Source organism: Pezoporus flaviventris, unplaced genomic scaffold, assembly GCF_033815535.1.
Source record: "Pezoporus flaviventris isolate CSIRO_AGI_PZ_B2104156 unplaced genomic scaffold, CSIRO_AGI_Pfla_v1 ptg000002l, whole genome shotgun sequence".
NCBI lineage: Eukaryota > Metazoa > Chordata > Aves > Psittaciformes > Psittacidae > Pezoporus > Pezoporus flaviventris.
Window position 1 is genome coordinate 57,028,158 of NW_026892550.1, and position 16,844 is coordinate 57,045,001.

General features: G+C 47.5%; 2 protein-coding genes across 4 annotated transcripts; one reads left to right on the forward strand and one right to left on the reverse strand.

Moving 5' to 3' along the window:
* Nucleotides 1-308: 308 nt before the first annotated feature.
* HNRNPDL (heterogeneous nuclear ribonucleoprotein D like) lies at nt 309-4,819 on the reverse strand. 3 transcript variants are annotated; one of them, XR_009747750.1, is made up of 9 exons: nt 4,620-4,819; nt 3,919-4,087; nt 3,670-3,831; nt 3,285-3,416; nt 3,061-3,175; nt 2,064-2,231; nt 1,753-1,850; nt 1,274-1,377; nt 309-579 (listed from the first exon to the last, which is right to left on the reverse strand). XR_009747750.1 is itself a non-coding variant. In XM_061479503.1 (8 exons), the coding sequence occupies exons 1-7, from the start codon at nt 4,706-4,708 to the stop codon at nt 1,780-1,782; spliced, it is 906 nt and encodes a 301-aa protein (XP_061335487.1). In that variant the 5' UTR covers nt 4,709-4,819; the 3' UTR covers nt 309-1,377; nt 1,753-1,779. The 3 variants fall into 3 exon arrangements, 2 of the variants coding, with proteins under 2 accessions (XP_061335487.1, XP_061335498.1); XM_061479503.1 differs by having other exon boundaries at nt 309-1,377; XM_061479514.1 differs by lacking the exon at nt 1,274-1,377 and having other exon boundaries at nt 4,620-4,817.
* A 411-nt stretch (nt 4,820-5,230) lies between these two features.
* Nucleotides 5,231-14,803, forward strand: ENOPH1 (enolase-phosphatase 1). Its single transcript, XM_061479558.1, has 6 exons — nt 5,231-5,453; nt 8,394-8,495; nt 9,177-9,379; nt 12,008-12,140; nt 12,379-12,502; nt 13,509-14,803. The coding sequence occupies exons 1-6, from the start codon at nt 5,370-5,372 to the stop codon at nt 13,646-13,648; spliced, it is 786 nt and encodes a 261-aa protein (XP_061335542.1). The 5' UTR covers nt 5,231-5,369; the 3' UTR covers nt 13,649-14,803.
* Nucleotides 14,804-16,844: the final 2,041 nt, after the last annotated feature.

Genomic DNA, 16,844 nt, shown 5'->3' on the forward strand with positions numbered 1-16,844 from the left:
GCTACCAAAATAAAAGGTGCTGCTCTAAGCTTAGATCCTTCCCTTGAGATGTACGGAACTGGCAGTACTGTGCCACAGACCATTCTCTCCTGTTTTCTGCAGTGGGCAAGAGGTAACTCTGCCAGTCATGCTAACTCAAGGGAACCGTTTTCTTAAAGACAGGTCAGGAAAAGGAGTGGGTTGTACTGACCTGTATATAGAGTAACTCTTGTCGTGAGCCATTTATGATCTCCAGAAAGGTATCTACCCATCTATACAAATACAGTTTATAACACTGTAAGCTGACAGTCAACAGCAAGACTACACACTCACTTAAGTAAGCATTTATTAGAGAACCCTTTAACATGAAATTATACAAATAAAAGTTTGTATAAACACAAGCCCACATTGTGTCATGACATGAATGGCAAAAGGAAAATAAAAATCATAAAAGAAAACTAGCTGGCCACTATGTACAGTTGGACACAGTTGCGTGTCGGACACTAAAAGTCTTTTACAAAATAGTCATTTCCTCTCACGAAGAACACCCTCTATTCACTCACGATGCGCTGCACGATGGCTTTGTTGCAGTATCTCTACCTAAAAATTAAGACAAAATGTATGTCAGATCTGTGCAAGTTACTACAAGAATCGTTAAAAGGTCCATTTTCATGAACTGCTTTAAGTCTTCTATATATTCCTTTCTTCACTGTTAAAGATCATATACATATTTATTTAGGTAACGCAATAGGTTTTGTTACCCATCAAGTAATTTATCTTCCCAAATACAGCCATCCAAGCCCATTTAGGAAGCTGCTCCAGAACATACATCCAATTTAGGCTTATTAATAAGGCTCTGGATCAGTTTGGTTTTTTCCCCCACTGTAAACAGTGACAAAAGGTTTTCAATTATTTATCCATCTAAATGACTGCTATGCAAATGCAAATCAGGTCAATTTAGTTCAAACAGTCCACACGCATATGATCTTTAATGTTTTTCCAGATTTAAAAGTTCGTTTTGGTTTGCAGATTTCACTATTAGCTATAAAAAGAAAAAAGCAAGCATTAAATTTTAAAGAATGCACACTTTAAAATGAGGTTCCACAATTGAAATACAACACTAAACAGAAGACCAAATGATTAAGCTGTAAAGGCATTTATGTACTTTAACTCCTGTAAAAAACCATTTAAGTTAAAGACACTTAATCTCCAAAAAGATTAAAAAAAGAAGCCAAAGTCTGAAGTTTTCCACTTTAATCTTTACGCTGGTACATGAAGTTGGAAGAGACCATACCACAGGACAGCGTTTTCTGGTGTATGCCTTGCGCTCTGCCTGCAACGTGCGACCCCAGAGATAGACGTGGTCAGGGTGACACACGGCCTGCAATGAAGTTCCCGCTGGCGGGTACAAACAAGGTATAATGTCAGAGTTAGAAGACAACATTCTTGTTTTCCTTAAGTTGTACCCATTTCAGTACTTTACCTGTTAATACTTTAATAAGTTTAATTATTCCTCTAGACCACCTGGTACACAACGCAAAACCAGAAAAACTCTTATGTTTTTCTGAAGTACTAGAGAAGATAGGTCACATTTTTACAAAGTTAAAGATCTATAGACACTGTAGGCAAAGCTGGCTTTAAAAAAGAAAGTGTATTTTTTAAGTTAAAAAAAGCTTAAAGTCATGCTATGCAAGTTTTTTACTCTTCATTTGTCTATTGATCTTTAAATTAGATTAGACATACTCAGTGTAAACCTTGCATTTATATACACACCTGTTTCCTCAAGTACTAAACACTGCTTCAGTACGGCTGGTAGTTGTTTTGGTGATTGCCGCCACCACGGGATGCCTTTCCGTATGCGCTTTGCTGACCTGTAGATAAAATTGGGGAGAAAAAAAAAACAAAAGAACAACACAGAAGCATTAACAGCCAACACTCTGAATGAGATTGTCCCCATACAGTACATGAAGAGGGATGCTCTTCATAGTCATATGTTAGTAAGAGGTGTAACAGAACAAGTTACTAGAAGAGGCACCTGTTTAAAAACGCATGCTATTATCTGGAATGAGATCAAAACCACTTACCACTGTAATCTGTGTATCCTGGCCCATATCCATAATTGGGATAGTTGTACCCGGAGTAGTCATAGCCTCCATAGCCACTGTAGCTTTGATCACTGTAAGCACTATTATAGTTCCCGTATCCTTGATCGTAGTAGTTATTAAATCCTTGATTCCAGTTTTGTCCCTGACCTGAAACCAAGTATAACATTTAGAAGTGATAGAACTTACAATTTCATTCTGTGCTATGCCACTTCATCCAGATTTCTATGGCAATCTTTCTATGCCAAAACTACTACCTGGAAGAATCCTCTTACTCTCCCCCCAAAGAAAAATCTTCTAAGAACTGAGGTGTCTCATTTGGATATGAGATAGGTTTAAGATCTTTTCACCCACAACAACATTAGTCACAGACAGCAGACAGTCCTGCTCACAGAACAGCCAATAAAAACAAAACAACACCGAAGTCACGCACTACAAGCAGCTTCTACTGTTTTCTTGTAACTTCCATTTTGGACCCTTAATTGCCTAAACACCAAGTTATATCAAAGGACAAACTTTACCATATCATGTTGGCTGTGACTGCTTGACTTTGAGATGTATTAACCTACACAAAAACCAGCTGATTGTTTCTCATCTATCTGCAAGGCACAGCAAAGCAACTGTCTTCCTCTTCAGCAAGCAGGTCATGGTTTCTCACCCATAAGCCAACTATCAGTGTATCCCTTCACGTGAAGGGATAACTGCATTATCCATTTAACTATGCTGTCAATTGTGGGTATACAAAAGCACCCTACCTCCAGCTTGCAATTTCACCACTTGAATGCAAACAGAGCAGAAAGAGTTTCTTGAGCTTCCACAGTCGCAACCACCAAAACACCATTTACTAACAGGCTGCTTTCCACATTGAGTTTAAACATGAAATCTGCATGCATCCAAAATCTGGACTGTCTAAAAATACTTTAGTGTTTGGTACATACACTTACACATTTACCTTAATTTCAACATCCAAAATACTCACCTCGTCCACGCCCCCTTCCACCTCCTCGTCCACCAGCTGTATTGCTCTTTCCTCCTTTCTGCTGCTGCTGCTGTTGCCTGTATACCTCTTTGGGCTGTGCTACTTTGATCTCACACTGTAAAAACAGGAATTCTTTAACTCGCCAAGAACGTGAAGATCATTATGCGAGCTGCTTTCAGGGAAGCCTGTAACATTTCACATACTAAGAATGACAGCTCCCATACCTTGCCTGAACCAATTTGATGGTATCTGCTCTCTAGCAGCTTCTTTACTGGCTCTTCATCTGTGTACGTGATAAAACAGAAGCCTCTCCTTTCATTTGTCTTTGTGTCCATGGGAAGCTCAATGTTTTCAATCTGAAATCAAAAGTCAATAATGCATGAAATCGGTAAGCAACTTTTTATGCTACCATCTGGCAGTCCAGGGGCTATGCTGACAGCTTTTAATCAGCCCACCACAACACTATGGAATCATTAACGTGCATATAGTTTCAACAAACCCTAGTTCTATGTAAGCCTAAGCCACCTCCTTTGTCATAAATTCTTCTGTCTTAAACAACTGCACTTAAAAACCAGAACTGTTTTTATATTTTATGTCGTTATACCATACCTCGCCAAAAGCACCGAAGTACTCCTTTATCTGTTCCTCAGATGTCTCTGGACTCAACCCACCAACAAACACTTTTTTTGGTGGCTCCTTCCCTTTTAAGGCTTTTGCCCTTTTAGGATCTATTAACTTCCCATCCAGTTTGTGTTCCTTCAGTTCCAACACCTAAGCAACACACAAAGAGACAAGAGTCAGATCACTACAGTGACAGAGGCATGCTGTGTGCCATCGATCCACAAGAAATACACCCACCTTCTCCACACTGGCAGCGTCCTTGAAGAGGACAAACCCAAATCCCCTCGACCTTCCAGTGACCGGGTCCGTTTTAATCGTACAATCCACAACCTCGCCAAAACGAGAAAGATACTCTGTCAAATCTTTCTTGCTCGTGTCCCAGCTGAGACCTCCAATAAACATTTTCCTGAAACGCAGGAAATACACAAGCGTAAATACAAGTGTATGCACACACGCGCGCGCGCACACACACAGAGAGCAAACCCAAGTATGGAGCAAGCCGACTCGTGGCCGCCATAAGCCAAAGGCGATCCGGATGCCTTTGCAGCATCAGGCACCGCAAGCGGCTCAGGGCCGTAGCGGCTGCTGGGCCCGGACGCGCCGTTACACGTGGGCCGGATCTACGCGTCCCTCCCCTCCCCGAGCCCGCCAGAAGCGCACGCCCCCATAGGCTGGCAGTGACGTCACGCACCCTGATTGGCAGCCCCCCCTCCTCGCCCCACGGAAACTGGGTCAGACTCTCAGGACACAAAGGCGGGTGCGGCCATTGGTGTGGGAAGGGGGAGGCCCCGCCCCGTTCCCCCCCCCCTCCCCCCAGCTCCCTCAAGCCATCTCCCGCCCCACCCCACCCCCCCCACCCCCACCCCGCGCGGCCCAGGAGGGCGGGCGAGGGATATAAGAGACGCGAGCCCCCCCCCCCCCCCCCCCCCCAGCTTTACCCGTCATCCTGCTGGTTCTTGCTCGCGTTGATCTTGGAGCCCTCGGCGAACTCCTCCTGGCCGCTGCTCATCTCAGTCGCGTCCTCCATGGCGGGGCGAGAGCGGCGGAGCTGCTCGGGCGGGCGGCGGAGACAGCGGAGACCCGCGCGCAACAGAAAATGGCGGCGGAAAAGATCCGGGCGCCGCCTGCGCCGCCTTTATATAGGCGCCCCAGCAGCCAATCAGCGCTTCCCTCTCCTCTGGGGCCGCAGCGCCTCTGGCGGCTTCCGGTGGGGCTGCAACACCCACCCGCCATCGGCGGCCGGGCCCCCCCACGTATCACCGGCAGCTCCGGGCGTGGCGCCGGTACAACCTTGCCTGCCGTGGGGTACGGAGCGCGGCGTGCAGCCGCCAGCACCACCCGCCTCGCCCCTCTGCTGCTCCACGCTCCTCTGGGTCGAGGCGGGGGTCGCTGCTTAGGCGGCCCAGGGTTTGGATCAGGCGGACTCCGGGGCTGGAAGGTGGTGGTGGGGGTAACGTGCAGCCCAGTAAGCCCGTTCAGGAGGCGGCGGGGCGGGGCGGGCGCTCCGAAGGCGGAGCACTCTCTGTCGCCGAGGACCCGCCGTCGCCGCACTCTCCTTTCACGATCCGCGGCGGGTCAGCTCGGCACTGCCTGCTACGGCCCGGCCCCCCGCGCAGCCGCAGGGCGGGGCGCCGGCCGCCGCCGCGCATCCCCGGTACTCCCCACGTGCCGCCGCTGCCACAGCCGCCATGGGTGTGCTGCCGGTGCCGGCGGAGGTGCGCGCCATCCTGCTGGACATCGAGGGCACCACCACCCCCATCGCCTTCGTCCAGGTGAGACCCGGCGGCGCGGGAGGCAGCGGCCCTGGTTATTGTGGCCTTCACGGCCCCCCGTAGCGGGGAGAAGCCTCTCCGGGGGCTGTGGAAGGCAGGCCTGAGCTCACTACAGAGGCGTAAAACCGTGACACGTTTTCCGTGTTTTCTGAATAATGCTCGATGAGAAAATGCTTCTCGTTATACCCATCGCATGCCGCTTCCGGGGGCAGGGAAACAGGGGGCTGCTCCGTTTAGTAAATGAGGGGGGGAGGGGGTATATAGAGCAGTCAGAGTGCTCTCAGCCTCGTTTACAAAAAGCCCTAGAGCATCACTTGCTCTGATGGCTGGAGCTCAGCACCTCACCCGAGCTTGCAGAGAGCCTGAAGTACTGTGTGTTTATCCATCCGCTGCCTTTTTCCTTCAGAAACGTGGTACAGTCACATCCCTCTAGTGTCACCACAGATGGTGTGTCCTTCGTCCTGCATGCACGGGACCAGCACAGGGAGAGGGTAGCCAGGCATCAGGAGTACATGAGGAGGATTGTGCTCACAGTATGTGTGACTGGCTTCCTCTGCCTAGGAGGAGGCTTAAGACTATTGAAAATGCTGGATGAGGTGCAGAAGCCAGGGGGGTGGAAGCCCGCGAGACCAGCAGGAGGCATCAGGACAAACGCTGTAAACATGCAATTGAAATTCTCAGTTCTCCAACCGCTGCAGGTCCCTCCTCTCCAAGAGGCTTTGGTCCCCAACCAGGCTCGTCTGCTTCACAGGAGGGAGCAATTTGCTCGTATTTAAGACACTAAAGGACACTATCCCTGCGGCAGCCATAACCCTGTATTTCTCATGAGACATTACAGCTTTTGATGGATATTTTTTTGCTGGTAGTTCATGGAAGGTTCTTTTGACCCACATAATGCACAGAGGGGTGTAGGCTTTTGCCAGGTTTTCGAGGTGTTTGTGCTAACACTTTAACAGATGAACAACATGACCTACATCTTTCCTGTCCCATGTTCTTCCAGTGCTCTTGAAACTTCAGGTCTAGATGGCATTACAGCTGCCTCCTTCCCTCAGTATCTTTTAATTAAAAGTTTGAACAGCTCAGACATCTAATGGAGCCACAGGGTTGTTTACATATATCCACTTTGAATCCATTTTGCTGTTGTGCAGATACATGCAATACGCCTGAGATGGTTTCCTACCCAAAGTCTTTCTGTTGCAGGAAGGCCAAATGAGTTATAGCTCTCAATAAAACTCAGTTTGCTGGGTATCTGAAGATGCTCAAAAGTTATTTCACTTGGATTTTCAGTTAACCTCCACAATTTCTATTTCCCTTTAAAAGTTCCACTGCTGGTTCTGCAGGCATTTTATTCCTTAAAGGATTGCATTTCATCCTTTCTTTAGTGTCAGAATTATTGAATATGCAAAGTAGGGAAATAGAATGAGCCAGTTGATGGATGGATTGAGAAAAGATAGCAGGAAGGAGAGTATTTGATGACCCCTAGTTTTCGCTTTTGCTGGGTCCCCTTTGGCAGAGAAAGGATTTCAGGGGAGAGATGTAATGTGATAAACAGCATCCCCTGGGATTTGCTGGATCTCGTGTAAAAGAGCAGACTGTGACTGAACTTTGTCTGCATGTTGCTTGAAATCCTGCGAGCACTCATTACAGTGTCCTACCTGCAGTTCTACTGATAGGGAAGATACAACCCTTCGTATACTGGTTGTAACATTGCTGTGAGCAGTTGCAAAGGTTTCGGGGGGGGGGGGGGGGGGGGGTGGGGTCAGGGTGTGCTTGCTTATGGCTGTTCCTTCATCCCACCGAGCTGTGTTGAGGCAGCCACAGCTGGGGCTGGCTATCACTGAGGAGCCCTCTGCAATTTAAGAAGTAGTTTTAAAGCAACTAAGCTCAAGTGAAGAAAATGAGGGAGTAACTGGGGGTATTGCAGGGCTGTGGTCATTTTCTAGGCATTTAAGAGATTTTTCCTTTCTCCTAAATTTACATTAGTTTTTAAATATACAACATGGAAAACACAGCATTAGAGTAATAGAAAATCCTGCAGTTCTGCCACCACATGACGCTCTCAGGACCACCATTTTCTTAATTCAGTAACAAGTGAAAGCTGACATACAGTGAGGAGAAAGACATCCCTGATCATTTTCTGTGGAGAGGTGAGCTCAGGTTAGTTTCTTCCCACCTCCTGCCCATTCCAGACTTCTCAGTTAGGAAAAGCTCGGTTCTGTACTCAAAGGAAGGAGCTCCCAGCCCCTCCCCTTGTCCTGAGGCTCTTCCCACACCAAGAGATGCCATCGTGGCTTCTCAGTTGTGAAACACTACTAATGAGAGCAATTTGTAGTTATTTCTGGGTGCTCTGGGGATCTCCAGGAAGGTCTGTAATTCTCCTGTGGCACTTTTTCCCTAACCCCATTTCATTTCATTTACAATAGTGTCCTATGGAGCTCAGTGTCACTAGTCTAGATTTTTCCTTTGGAAAAGGTCCTCTAACCCTTGTGAGAAGTTGAGACATGTTTTCAGAACAACCTTTGCTAGGACAAGTGCCCCATTAAAAGTACTGTAATATAAGTTACAGAGAATACACACAGCCAGCCTTGTACTCCTCAGCTGATGGGAGCTTGGGAGTCGTGTCTGCCTATTTAAGTCATGTTTTTGGCAACCCCGGGAAAAGTTGTCACCCACCTTTCCATTCCGGGATGTAAAAGCTACAGCTGCATAAGTATTTGTGCAAGAAATCCACCTGCACTAATCTTTGCTTAAAGCTGGCTCTTGCCTGCAGTGAGCAGACACCCTTGGCTGGCAGCTTCACAAGCTGTAGTACTGTAGTGGAAGCTCATGCAGGGAAAAGTAACCATACACACCAGCATGTGCAAGCAGTTGCCTCAAAAGCAAGTCATCCTTACCTTTGCCAGGTTAAAGGCGCTGCCTGTTTTTCTTGTGTGCTGCCAGGAGACCTTGTTCCCTTACATCAAGGACAACGTGAAGGAGTATCTGCGTGCTCACTGGGAGGAGGAGGAGTGCCAGCGGGACGTCGGACTTCTGAGGAAACAGGTCCAGTAACAGCTGTTCTGTGTCTTTCTGGGGCTTCACAGCATGCCTCAGAGTTCAGGTCACTCAGACTCCCCCAGTCACGCAACAGGAGTCTGGGGTTGTGCTTAGGGAAGGGCTGGTGCTTGGTAGGCAGCAGCTCAGATGCCTGCCTTGGTCTTCACAGCCCCTGAGAGTGGGAGTCAAACCAGGGCTTTTCAGCTGTGTGTCTGCACTGTGCTCTTCTCTTGCTGAATTTGCTGCCTGTGGCTTTCAGATGCCTGGTTAAGAAGCAGCAGGGAGGGATGGCAGAGTACTTGTCCTGCACAGGACAACATATCCTGCCTCTGTACAGGGACATGGCATCAATTTGAGATCAGGGGCTGTCTGAAGCCAACAGATAGGTTTGCTTCTTTGCCTTAATTTCAGTAATCAAATACTTAAGCAAGTATAATTCTCATTATTATTTGCAGTAATACAGCTACAGTAGTGCTAATTGTTGGGCTTGGAAAGTACAGTCCAAGCAAGTATTTCTAGACATTATGGAAGTCTGAGTTTCCCATTGAGAGAAGCATTCAAACAGTGTTGTCACCCTTCATGTGAAGAGCAGTTCAAGCCGTGTCCTGCAATACCCCTTTCCTGAACTGAGATGATGAGACTGCTCCATCTCTTCCCTCACCTCTTTTTATCATGGATTATTTCCAGGCTCAGGAGGATTCTAGCTTGGATGGAGCCGTGCCAATCCCTTTGGAGAGCGGAAGTGGGGAAGAGGAGCTGGAGCGGGTCATCCAGGCAGTCGTAGACAACGTGCACTGGCAGATGTCTATGGACAGGAAGACCACAGCACTGAAGCAGCTTCAGGGGCACATGTGGAGGGCAGCCTATGCAACTGGGCTTGTCAAAGGAGAGTAAGTAACTGTGTGATCTTTTCCCTGGGGCAGGAATGGGGTGCATCTGTGCTAGATGTCTGTTAACAGAATTACCACCTCAGTGGAGAAGCCAACACATTTGACACTTCACTTCAAACTTGATCATGCAATGAACACTAATCCATTCTTTGGATCTTAGGCAACCAAAAGCTTGGAGTAATCCTGGGACTGACCAAGTTGTCTCAGTCCCTACTGGAAAGATTACAAGTGGGTGAGAACGTTTCTCCTTAAGGAATAAATGGCAGGTACATGCTGGAGAACAGCCAATTCTCCAGCCACCTGGGCAGTGTCTGTAAAGGAGATAGGGCCTCAGAAGGTAATGAGGGCATGACATGGGCGATTCTGCTTCCACAACCACCAGAATATTACTCTGGGACAACTATCTTCTGCATTAGGAATTCAGAAAATGTCTCAATATTTCTATACAGAGATCTCTTGGTAAAGCAGGAGAATGAGGCGCAAGCATGACCTTCTTGCAGTTCTCTGTATTGCATGTGATATTCCTGAATTACACTCACATTTTGGAACAAGCCTAAAAAAGCCAGGGTTGCAGGGTTGGGTCCCGTTGTTATTTCCTCCTGCTTTGTCTTTTACCTGTGTGTTTCCTGCCTTTCCACTTCTGTTTATCTTCAGGCTTCTCTTTATGTTTCAGCCACATCACAAGGGTGCATAAGTAGGGACAACTGGAGTTAAGCCTTTCTTATTTAGGTTGAGAGATGCTTGGTTAAACTATCCATTTCAAGTTCCTAAGGAAGTAAACCAAACTCTGAAGTTCACGAAGTGTTTTGCCAAAGGAAGAATGAGGAAGAAGAAAAAGCTCACAGAAAATGTAAACATCCATGAGAAAAAGCAACAAAACCCAAAAGCAAGTCGAGAGGAACAGCCATCCTGTTGGGTGGCTTTTAAACAGCAGGGCTAATTGTCTTACAGTGGCCCAAAAACTGTGGAACTAGCCTTGCTGCTTGGCAGCATCCAAGCAGTGAGATCTTTAAAATCACCTTCTTGCTCAACTGTAGCTGGCACATCAGTGTCTGAAATCCAGATGCTCAACTCAGCATATGAAGACATGAGGGTGGATGGGAGTTTTTGCAGGTGTTGTACAACACATAGTTTCAGCTGACACCAGAGACATTTGATAAATAACTATGAAAAAAAATGAACTTTTTTTTAATACATAACATAACAAGGCTCTGAGCAGATGGCCAAGAAACTGAGGATGAAGAAAGGGCCAGCTGATTGCTACAGGTCTGCAAAACTCATTCCTTTTGCATCTAATGGGAGCCCTCCTTCAGGTGCTCAGATCCTCTTTTTAAGGCAGTAAAGTGTCCCCAAGTAGCCACATGGAGCTGTGCAATGCAGGTAGAAAGGCTGCCATTCGGACTGGGGTGAAAATGGTTCCCTGGGTATCATGTCTCCTCCAGCTCCTCTCCTCATCCTTCTGCCATATCAAACTCAAACCCCCTCCCTACCATTCCAAGGCTGTTTGTGGCCTTTCCCTATCAAACATCAAGTGTTTTACTGAGGGACTTACTGTCAGCCTCACTTTGTCCTTCTTGAGCATCCTCAAGCTTTCACTTTCTCCCAGTACATGTGTCATCTTGTAAATGTCTTTTGCATGCAAAGAGCTTTTACATACTATAAGTGCAGCACTGGAGAGGCCTCATGGTATAAATGAGAAGGGTACGAGGAAACAGACAGATATGTCCATTAGCATTTACACAACAGTTACCTTGGCTTTGGTTGTCCTTCCCTCTGCTTTGCTCCCAACTGCTGGGCTTGTCTTTGGGCAGCTATTACCCACAAGTTAGACAGAGCTCATGTTTTTGAGACTCATCAGCCCATTGCTACACTTGTATCTTGCTTCCCCAGCACACTGCAAGGCTGGAAGAATAAGGGGAAGGATGCTGCTGCCTAGTGAACAGGAGCTTTTTCGCCCTTTACAGTGCAGTTAAGGCAGGGATCTGGCCTAGTACTGTACAACCTGACTGAGCTGCTGAATAGAATAGCTCTGTTCTCAGTCCCTTAGGGGGATATTCCTTTCCCAAGCTGTTGTTTGCATTCAAACAGTTCATGCAGTGCCACTCAGTTTAGCTTCTCCGCTGCAACCTTCTCTCAGCTCCTCCCTATGCATGGACAGAGCCTGAATCTGTGGGTTATGTTTGTCCCATATGGATGCAGCTTATGGCCACAGTTCTTACCAACAGGAAGCCTTTGTAGCTTGCAAGCAGGTGGGGCTCAAGATACAAGAGCCTGTTTTCTCTGTCTCCCCCCTTATTCCTCCCTTGCAGAGAAAAGCAGTGGGATACCGTTTTCCCCAACCTTTACTCCCCTCTATAAATTGAAGGGGCTGGAGAAGCTTCTGCCAAATGTCTGAAATGGCTCATCAGAGCTGCTGTCTGCATAACAGTCAATGAGCTGCTCAGTTGGCTGGAGCTAAGACTATTTCACCTGCTGCTTGAAATACACTCCCCAGCTGCAGGAGTCTTGAGCAGGTTGAGAATGAAGTCCCTTTACAAACTAACAGGACATTTATCAGGGCAACTGGATAAAGGTATCCCTCTGGGTACCTCTGGGTTTACCCTTACCTCCTGCCCTGTTTTGCTCCAGGATCTTCGAGGATGTGGTTCCAGCTATCCGGAAGTGGCGGGAAGCTGGGATGAAGGTCTATATCTACTCCTCGGGCAGCATTGAAGCCCAGAAGCTTCTGTTTGGCTATTCTACAGAAGGTGATATTCTAGAGGTAGATAACTTTATCACCTTCCTTACAGCTTCTCCCTCTGCAGAGCACTTCCCTTGCTGTAACACTGCATGGATAACTTCCTGCTACAGGAAGGTGGGGCAGTGGGTTTGACCTGCAGTTCAGCCATCACCCCCTCTTACTGTGGTTGAAAGGAAACGGGATGTCTCACTCAGGAGTGAGGTTTAGCCCTGCTCTTCAGGTGGCACTCAGCAAGTGCCTTTGCTTTTCTCTCTTTCAGCTCTTTGATGGCCACTTTGATACCAAAATAGGCCCCAAGGTAGAAAGTGAGAGCTACAGAAGAATTGCTGCCAGTATTGGGTGCGCCACCAACAATATCCTCTTCCTGACGGATGTCCCTCGAGGTAGGTGTCGTGACAGTCCTACTGTCCTCCAGACTTGTCAGAAGCTCCCCAGAAGTGCTGCAGACCACCTTGCTTCAGTGGCATCCCCATAGCTGCTGCCATGCTCCTTCTTTACACATCCAGGCTCTCGCACAGCAGTGGGGTATCTGTGAGCAGTGCTGCACTGTGATAAAATAGGTCAAGCAGAAACCCTGCCCTTGCACCAGCAAGCAAGGAGTCAGTGTTAAAGCAGAGCATTTGCTGAAGCAGTTGGCGTGCCCCACTTACAAACAGGGTCAGTGATTTTCATGACCTGTACTCTAGGGAACAGTCTGCTATGTGGCACACATGGTGCCTGGTTCTTAGTGCCATTTACCATTAGGTTGTGTTCTGCATCAGGAAGACATTGTTCCTGGTCAGTAGGACTTGACCCCTGGAAAACAAAGCTCAGGAACCTAATTTAAGTTCCTACCTTGGCTGGAAAGATCTTTCTGGCACAGATGGCACTGGGTTGCGATCTCAGTCTAAGCCAGCTCCACCCCCAGGAGTTAGCCCTTATCTCCTCCCCAGCCTCCAGCAGAGCTGGAGGGAGCTGCAGTTATCTCCCTTTCCCTATATTGTCCTCCTGTGGCCTCTTGCTGTGCTCAGGGACTGAAGGAGGCTTGTGAAAAGTGGCCCCCAGCAGGGATGGGGTGAGGTTGTTGGGACTCACTAATGCCATGGCCTAGCTTCTTCATGACGGCAACTGAGCTGCTGGTGTGTGCTGCCTGCACGGTGCCTTGGACAGCCATCAGCTGCCATCACAAGGCAGCCAGCTCCTGTCCACTCACATTACACAGCAGCTACAGTTGTCACAGCAGGTCAGCTGGGAGCTGGTTCTTCTCTACAGCCCTGCAGCGCAAATGCTGCTTTCTCAGTCTCAGCCTTTAAAAGCACTTCAGTATTTTGGGGCATCTTCAAACCATGACGACCTTCAGGTGGAAAGCTCAGTAAACACATCTCATCACTCTCCCCACCTCTGTTTCAGAAGCCAACGCAGCCGAGGAAGCGGATACTCACGTAGCTGTGGTGATCAGACCAGGCAATGCAGGACTGACAGACGATGAGAAATCCTATTACAGCCTTATCTCGTCTTTCACTGAACTTTTCCTGCCTTCCTCCACTTAGGGGAAGTGGTGCATGCACAAAAGACTCTGATTCACCTGAATTGTCCTTGTGTAATGTTAGGTAATTTTGTCCATAATCAGAATTTAAAGCCAAACCCACATCGTGTCTTGGACCCACGACTAGTGCAGGCAGGTATGGATGGAGAGTATGGTGTGGGGTCCTTTGTGCCGCAGGACGGAGGCCTGCAGCAGCCAGCTGGAGCTGGGAACAGGGTGAGGAGCAGCACCATGAATCCTGCTGTTCCTCCCTTTTCCCAGTTAGTTTAGGGGATGCTTTCTTCAGACTCGCCCATTTAAGTCTGGTGCTGAGATGCTCCAGGCAAAGCTGTGTCATTTGTAGAAGCAGTCTGCAAAGAAGGCGTTATGTCCCTTTGTTCTGGAGTGACCTCTAGGGACCATGCGGGCATAGGAGCTTTTCCCTGCAGACAGGGCTGATGGCTAAGGGAGAGCTTTCAAAGGCGGGTGAGGATGCCAAAGGAAAATGCCAGCTGTGGGCTATAGTACAGTAGGTTTGGACTGCTACAGAAAAAGCTAGCCCTTGCTGCAGCCAAGTTCAGACCAGTCTTGCCTATATCCAGAGCAAGTGTAGGTACAAAACAGGAGTTCATAGAGCTGTGCGGCCAGCCTACAAGAATGAAATAGAGTATGTATAAATACAGCTTTAAAAATTCAATTCTGGATCCACCTCACTGCTGCCTCATGGTGCTGGGATATGGGATCCTACTGGCTGCTTGACCATGTTTCTGAAGTATCTCCCTTAGCATTAACTTGTGGTGCTCCTTCTCAGTAGCAAACATCACCCTGTCACATGTTCATAGCACTGGTCAGCTGTGAGCAAACCTTGAAAAACAGCTGCTCCTGAGGGGGACATTCTGCTGTGTTTGATGAGAATGAAAACCCTGACATTTTTATCCACCCCATCAAAATTGTGCCAATTTATATCAGATGGTTATGGAGCTTTCCTAATTCAGAAATAAAACCCATTTATTTGCTTTTGTTGTGTTCGCTCCATCCCATTTAGCTTTCCTGCCTTATCACCAGTGATCCCAGCACCTGAAGGCAAATCTCTTGTTTCTTTTAAACCTATGAGCACTTTGTTTTTTTCCTGCTTTCACCCTCCCTGGTCCTTTCCTTAAAGCAATCCTGTCCTGCCAGGGAAGCTTGGCAATCTTACCGTTTTAGTAAGGGCTCAGTGGAGGTGCAGGAGCGAGAGCCACAGCTAGGTTATACCTAGCAATAGTGTAGGCAGAGGCAGTCTGAAACCCCAGTTCGCTGCTGCTGGCACTTCCTGCATGGTGTCACTTGCTACTTACTTCTGTGCAGCTGTGCTTGAGCTTTCCCTTGGGGACAGCCGAACTGTAATGCATGTGGTGCCTTCCTGAGCTCTGATCTGCACCTACAGCTGCTCCTGTTGGTGGAGGCTGCTGTGTAAAGAACAAGCAAGAGACATGCATTCTGGGAGGAAACCACCTAATGCCAGCGTTTCTCTTCTAAACATTCAATGGTAGCAGTTAAGGCAGATAGTCTGGATGCCCTTCTGGGCTGTGTAGTAGGATCCTCCTCTTAGAAAGAGCCTGCTAATTAGCACAGTGGCAATAAGTGCATGTGCATGGCTGAATAGTCCCTGGCTTCCTTAACGGATTAAATGTAATCATGACACTGTAAATACTCAACTTGTGTTTTGTCTTTGCCATCAGAAAGCTATGCTTTGGGTAGGGGACAAAAATAAAACACACTTTCTCCATAAAAGCACTTTATTTAGTGGTCGTGTTTCAGTGTGTATCAGCTGTAGTTCAGCTGTACTGAAATGTGCTGTTAGAAATACTCTTAAGAAATGTACAGAGTTATCACCAAAAACCTGAAGTTCACTTTGGATTGCATATAGGAAAAGGAGAGAAAAAAAAGGAAACAAAACAACAATCTTTTTGTTCCTCTGATAAAATTACAAATTATGAAATGATAAACTGAAAGTATTAATGGATTAAAAAAAAAGTCACAGTGGATTATTTACAGTAAAACACCCTTAAAACGAATTTCTGTTTTGTGCTCCATATACAATGAGTGTGTGTGCCCATGTAAGAGGATTCCCACCTGCATCTTTCTCCATCCTCTCCTGCCCTTGCCCAGGAGGAGCTCTGCAGCTGGGCTGCTGGGTACACTTGGGCTACCTTCTGCACATCCTTCCAGGAAAGCTTCCCAGTAAGGACACAGCCTCAAGGAAGAGGTCCTCAGCAGTGCAACAACAACTTTGTTGGCTGGAGATGCTCTGGATTTATAACACAGCTGCATGAGAACAAGCTTTGGCCCTCGGATGAAGGGGCTGGCTAAAAACTTCCTGCTTACACTAGTTTTGACACAAGTTTTTCTCAGCTGTCTCTCAGGAGAGGCCTTTGGCCTTTGCAGGAGACTGAATGCCCTCATGACTTTTCCCTCTCTGCTAGAAATGCCATATGCAGTATGGAGCTCCTGTTCAAACACCTGTCACCATTTTAATTTCTGCTTATTTTCCTGCAGCCTTTTCTGGGTCATCTTCAGAGCTCACAGGCATTCCCATCTTAATTCAGCACCTTACTTCCACCAGTAACCACCACTGAGTCTGAAACATGAAGCCAAGCACAGCACCCCACTGTGCCATCTCCTCTGGCCTGAGGACAGCCTGCCCAGCTGGAGGGCAGCACTGGCCAAGTCTTGCTTCCTGATCACAGCAGTTTCTCCCAAACCCAGCTTCCAGGCTGGACAAAATGCCTGCCTGCTCACCACAGAAGCCAGTCAGCTGGGGTCTTTCACTGCCTGATTCCAGGTCCAGAAGAAACAACCATTCTTTCTCACCCAACCAAGTTACACGAGTTGGCAGCAAAGAAAACACAAGAAACTCACAAAAGTTGCAGTCTGATGACATGGGAAACAGCGACTCCTGAAGAATCCTGCTGTCCAGAGAAATCAATTTTCTTCATCTCTTCCTCTGCAAAACAGGCTAAGGAATGCCCTGTCCTGGAGGGGCATCATGAGGACTGGCTGTTGAATGTTTTGAACAGCATGACACAGTCACTCAGAGTCATTGGTAGCAGGCTAAACAGCTTGTGCTCTCTCATGCTGCCATGGAGAAGGGTCCACTCCTCTTCCAGCAGACAGCTGTGTGGCTCCTAACACAACAGCCACCTTCAGAGGCCTTTGGCAATACAATCATGATTGCACAC

What these genes read in the sequence shown, in the direction of transcription:
- HNRNPDL (XM_061479503.1), bottom strand. Translation starts at nt 4,708, where the DNA reads ATGGAGGACGCGACTGAGATGAGCAGCGGCCAGGAGGAGTTCGCCGAG. An exon ending in AAGAACCAGCAGGATGACGG is followed by an intron (nt 4,088 to 4,619) that starts GTAAAGCTGGGG and finishes CCTGCGTTTCAG; the next exon opens with GAAAATGTTTATTGGAGGTC. An exon ending in AGGATACACAGATTACAGTG is followed by an intron (nt 1,851 to 2,063) that starts GTAAGTGGTTTT and finishes TTTTATCTACAG; the next exon opens with GTCAGCAAAGCGCATACGGA.
- ENOPH1 (XM_061479558.1), top strand. Translation starts at nt 5,370, where the DNA reads ATGGGTGTGCTGCCGGTGCCGGCGGAGGTGCGCGCCATCCTGCTGGAC. An exon ending in TCGGACTTCTGAGGAAACAG is followed by an intron (nt 8,496 to 9,176) that starts GTCCAGTAACAG and finishes GATTATTTCCAG; the next exon opens with GCTCAGGAGGATTCTAGCTT. An exon ending in CAGAAGGTGATATTCTAGAG is followed by an intron (nt 12,141 to 12,378) that starts GTAGATAACTTT and finishes TCTCTCTTTCAG; the next exon opens with CTCTTTGATGGCCACTTTGA.